We start from the raw sequence: 4,707 nt of genomic DNA, 5'->3' as shown, positions 1-4,707 counted from the left end.
TAACAAATACTCTAAACCTAACACATAACCTTAATTAAGTAGTTACTAACCCTGAATCAAGCTTAGTAAAACAAAATGTCATTATTAATTAAGGCTTTGCTCATGCTTTGTTCGGGTAAATGAAGGTTTAGTTATTATGAAGTAGTACCAATTTTATGAAGCATTATAGTTAGACAAATTAATGTAAATAATGATGTATTTTTACTTTGATTGAACAGTTTTTTGGGAGTATTTAAACATTTGTCATAGAAGCTAGAGAAAAAAAATGGTTTCCCTGTATATTATATATATATTTACAAAACAAATGAACATATAATACATCATTTTGCCTTAATTTAATTTTAAACATTAAATCCTATTTTTATGGATGTGGATAAGGATCATTTCCCAGTAAACACATATTATTATGTTGGGATGGTCCGAAAACAATATCTGATACTGAAATCCAATATTTAGCTTGTTGCTGTTGCCCATAACCGATTTTTGCTTATACTAATATTAAGATTTTAAAATCCATTGGTGCACAAATTAAAATATTTGATGTATTTAGGCCCGAGCCCCAGCAGGGCGGAGGGCCTATTGCTCCCGCAACGCTGCCGAAGGCAGCGTTGCAACTGTCTGCCCCGTCTGCCCCGTCGCCCCTGGCAAGTACAGTGAACTAGCCCATGCCGAAGGCATGGATCATGCATACTTACTCCTGCTATGACAGAAAAAGTCAACAATGAGTGAATGGGCGTAGCCCATTCACTCATTGTTGACAACAGCAGCGCGAAGCGCTGCATTCCTCCAAAAACCCTCCTGGCATCGTCCTGTACGCGAGAATCCATGCCGCAGGCATGGGCCATGCTTGTATCTGCTCAAATCAATGGAAGTCTATGGGGAGTGGGCGGGGCATCCCGACGGAATAGGGAGTGACGAGCGCGTAAGCGCTCGTAATGATGATTCCACCCCATGGCGGCATCGGGAAGGCTTAGAGCTTTCAAACGATGTATCATTTGTGCCTCGCCACCGGAATTGTCGGACCATGTCGGCCTCGGTGAAACTGAGAAAAACAGCATTTTACTTTTTTTTCCCCAAATTTGTGATTTTCGTTTTTTTGCAGAATGTGCTAGTTGAAGATATGGACCAGCCATTCAATGTATCAGATAACAGTATTTGCAGCATTAAAAGCATAAATAAAGCCATTTAAAATGTGGTGTTTTCGGGCGCTCTCTGGACGTGCAGAGGGGGTGTGACCGCATTTCCATATGAACAGCTGCGCTATTGTAGTCAGCCAATGGGCTGAGCCGCCAGCCGCATGGCTACTTGATAAGCAGCAACACAGGGAGCAACACGCGCTGTGTAACATCAGTTGAAAAATGGATCCTTCTGCTATCGCTTCGGAGCTTAACAGAGGTTGTTACAGCTCCACGCTTTTGGATTATTTCTGCGAAAAGTCCGCTTATCCAGATGACTATCTAAGTTCTGAATCTGAAGATGACCTCACAGATGACGAACGTGATTTCATCCAGCTGGAAAATATCCCTAGTCTACGGCTGACCTTAGATGAGGAGGAAGATGGGTTTTGGACAGAGGAAGGAGCGCCCGGTCACGCCGAAGAGCTGGAGCGTGAAATAACAGACGCTATAGCCACGGTTACTTTTGCAGGAGAGAACGAAGAGTTGGAAAAGATCCGTAACTTTGACTGCAAATGTTACTCAAGAAGAAAAGAAAATTCTCTACTCTCAAGCAAATCGTGTAGCGGGAAACTCTCTCCAGAACTCATGTACAAGCTACGGAGCGACTCATTAGCAGCAGAAAGAGAGTGGCAGGATATGAGGATTATCGGACATATGGAAGCAAACAGACGTTCTGTCGTCACTTCTGAGCTGACGACGTCCACGAAAAAGCCCCAGAAGAAGCGCAAGTTTGCCCGGACAAGCTTTTTCATAGGAGGCACGGAAGTCTGCAGAAGTACTTTCCTGTTCCTCATGGCGTAAGTAATGATTAATATTAAATACGCCTGTTTTAGTGTGCTGTTGTGGTCGTGTTTGTGTTGTGAGTGCCTGTTTTGTTGAGCCATCACAAGCTAGCTAGCCACGTAGCGCCGCTAGCCCCGGCCGTACCCGCTCCTCCGCGTTTTAAGTCTTAAATACGACGTAAACGTCAGAATGTGAATAATGCAGAATAAATGGCATCACAAACACGCTTGAAAGTTATGTTTTGGTGTGCTGTTGTGGTCGTGTTTGTGTTGTGAGTGCCTGTTTTGTTGAGCCATCACAAGCTAGCTAGCCACGTAGCGCCGCTAGCCCCGGCCGTACCCGCTCCTCCGCGTTTTAAGTCTTAAATACGACGTAAACGTCAGAATGTGAATAATGCAGAATAAATGGCATCACAAACACGCTTGAAAGTTATGTTTTGGTGTGCTGTTGTGGTCGTGTTTGTGTTGTGAGTGCCTGTTTTGGTCTAAACCTGGTGAGCCATGATATCACAAGCTAGCTAGCCACGTGAAGCGTGTTATTCCCATATTACTCTCAACCCTAATCCTTTTTTTCCCCCTTTTCAGAATTGGCAAAGACACCCTGACTGACATAATTAAACACTATGATGAAAATGGAGCAACACCACGATTGAGGAAGAAGCGTGCACAGCCACAGCCACGTTCACGCAGGTTCATCAGCCATGAAGTCATCCACACCGTTGTAGAGTTTATCAAAAACTATGCAGAAGTCCATTCCATAATGCTACCTGGTCTACATCCTGGCCATAAGGACTGGCATGTGAAGTTGCTCCCAACCCATGTGACTAAGGCCGAACCAGTGGAATTTCAGCTACTACGCACTACAGCTGTTCTGCCTCCGGTTGACAATCTCCATGTCCTGGTCCCACCTGGATTGAACATTGACAGGCAGACCTATCTGCATGAAAAAATCAGGCCTTTCTGTGCTGACGAGGCAAAAGACATCACATGCCCAGCGCCGAGAGTCACAGCACAGAAGACGAATGTGCAAAAGAGGCTGCGGACGTAATTGGACTCTGATGGTGTACCTATGATGTCTATTATCTCATATGTTGCAGTTCGTATACCTGGCTCTGGCATCTGTTTATAAGAGTTCTTCTATTGAGGGTGTTTTTTAAACTTCCTATAAATTATCTGTCCTTTCCCCCTGTATCTACTGCGTTGTAACATTAAAGGCTATCTTATCTTATCTTTTGTTGTTTGTGTTGAATCATTCAGTGCACCGTTGTTGGTGCACTGAATCACCTGTGAATTATGTTTACCGACAAATGCAATGAACCCTATTCTCATTCTGATTCTTTGATTCTATTCAGGGCCTTTTGTAATCCAAGTATTTCCATTTTAATATAGTAACTTCTAATTCTGATTCAAGTCCAGTTACCATCAATAACAACACTCCTCTTGAGTCTTGAGTGACAGCTGTAGGGGAAGGTGGTGTCAGTGTGACAGGGGGGAGGGCTTATCTAAATGAGATGCAAATGAGCCCCCCTGTGACTCTGGGCTCTCTCAGGTGAGAAACTTTGGAAGCCGTTTTCTCAGTGAATGGGTTTGAGACTTGTATACATTCAAATGACCACAACTTACTCAAATATTATCAGATCTACATGAGTGAGACATCATTGGAAAGCTTTGAATTCACACTTTCAGAATCTGTGAATAACTCAAAATGTCTCCGGGTAGACATGTAACTGGGTTTCATACGGCCGGGCACATTTGTTGTTATAGTGGAAACGGCTATATTGTTTTTGCTAAAAATATTATTATTTTTATTTTTATTATTAGGCCCGAGCCCCAGCAGGGCGGAGGGCCTATTGCTCCCGCAACGCTGCCGAAGGCAGCGTTGCAACTGTCTGACCAAACATGCGGGCGCAGCCCCGTCGCCCCTGGCAAGTACAGTGAACTAGCCCATGCCGAAGGCATGGATCATGCATACTTACTCCTGCTATGACAGAAATAGTCAACAATTTGTGAATGGGCGTAGCCCATTCACTAATTGTTGACAACAGCAGCGCGAAGCGCTGCATTCCTCCAAAAATCCTCCTGGCATCGTCCCGTACGCGAGAATCCATGCCGCAGGCATGGGCCATGCTTGTTTCTGCTCAAATCAATGGAAGTCTATGGGGAGTGGGCGGGGCATCCCGTCGAGATAGGGAGTGACGAGCGCGTAAGCGCTCGTAATGATGATTCCACCCCATGGCGGCATGGGGAAGGCTTAGAGCTTTCAAACGATGTATAATTTGTTGTTATAGAAAAAACGGCTATATTGTTTTTGCTAAAAATATTATTATTTTTATTTTTATTATTTTTCTTGTTCTTCTTCAGCGCTTTGATCTCTAATTTGACCCCCTGAACATGCTCAAAAACTCACCAAACTTTGCCCAAAATTCAGAATCGGCGAAAAAAAAAAAAATTTCTGGGCCATTTTTTTTTGCGTTAAAAAATGGCGCGACAACGCCACCGACAAAAGTCAAAATACATTGCGCCTATGGAACACGCCCCGAGGTCAACTTTGTCGTAGAGCTACGAAATTCGGGACACGCATTCCTCTTGTGAGGACAAAAAAAAAATATTATTGTGGCCACGCCCCCAGACTTACCCTATGGCCACCATCTTCCTTTGAAAATGAAAACACGCTGTGTTAGCCATTTTGTTCACGTCAAACTTTGACGAACTCCTCCTAGGGCGTTTTGCCCACCAACTTCAAAATC

General features: G+C 44.0%; 1 protein-coding gene across 1 annotated transcript; it reads left to right on the top strand.

The window, feature by feature from the left end:
• Window positions 1-1,356: 1,356 nt before the first annotated feature.
• Window positions 1,357-3,170, top strand: LOC140359155 (uncharacterized). Its single transcript, XM_072444020.1, has 2 exons — window positions 1,357-1,975; window positions 2,546-3,170. The coding sequence occupies exons 1-2, from the start codon at window positions 1,359-1,361 to the stop codon at window positions 3,006-3,008; spliced, it is 1,080 nt and encodes a 359-aa protein (XP_072300121.1). The 5' UTR covers window positions 1,357-1,358; the 3' UTR covers window positions 3,009-3,170.
• Window positions 3,171-4,707: the final 1,537 nt, after the last annotated feature.

Source organism: Eucyclogobius newberryi, unplaced genomic scaffold (assembly GCF_026437365.1).
Source record: "Eucyclogobius newberryi isolate DKJ021-1_F unplaced genomic scaffold, fEucNew1.0.hap1 SCAF_14, whole genome shotgun sequence".
Lineage (NCBI taxonomy): Eukaryota > Metazoa > Chordata > Actinopteri > Gobiiformes > Gobiidae > Eucyclogobius > Eucyclogobius newberryi.
This window is presented reverse-complemented; position numbering and strand designations above follow the sequence as displayed.

Excerpts from the sequence above, each read along its gene's own strand:
- LOC140359155 (XM_072444020.1), top strand. The coding sequence starts at position 1,359 with ATGGATCCTTCTGCTATCGCTTCGGAGCTTAACAGAGGTTGTTACAGC. Across the intron at positions 1,976-2,545 it reads ACTTTCCTGTTCCTCATGGC|AATTGGCAAAGACACCCTGA; the intron begins GTAAGTAATGAT and ends CCCCCTTTTCAG.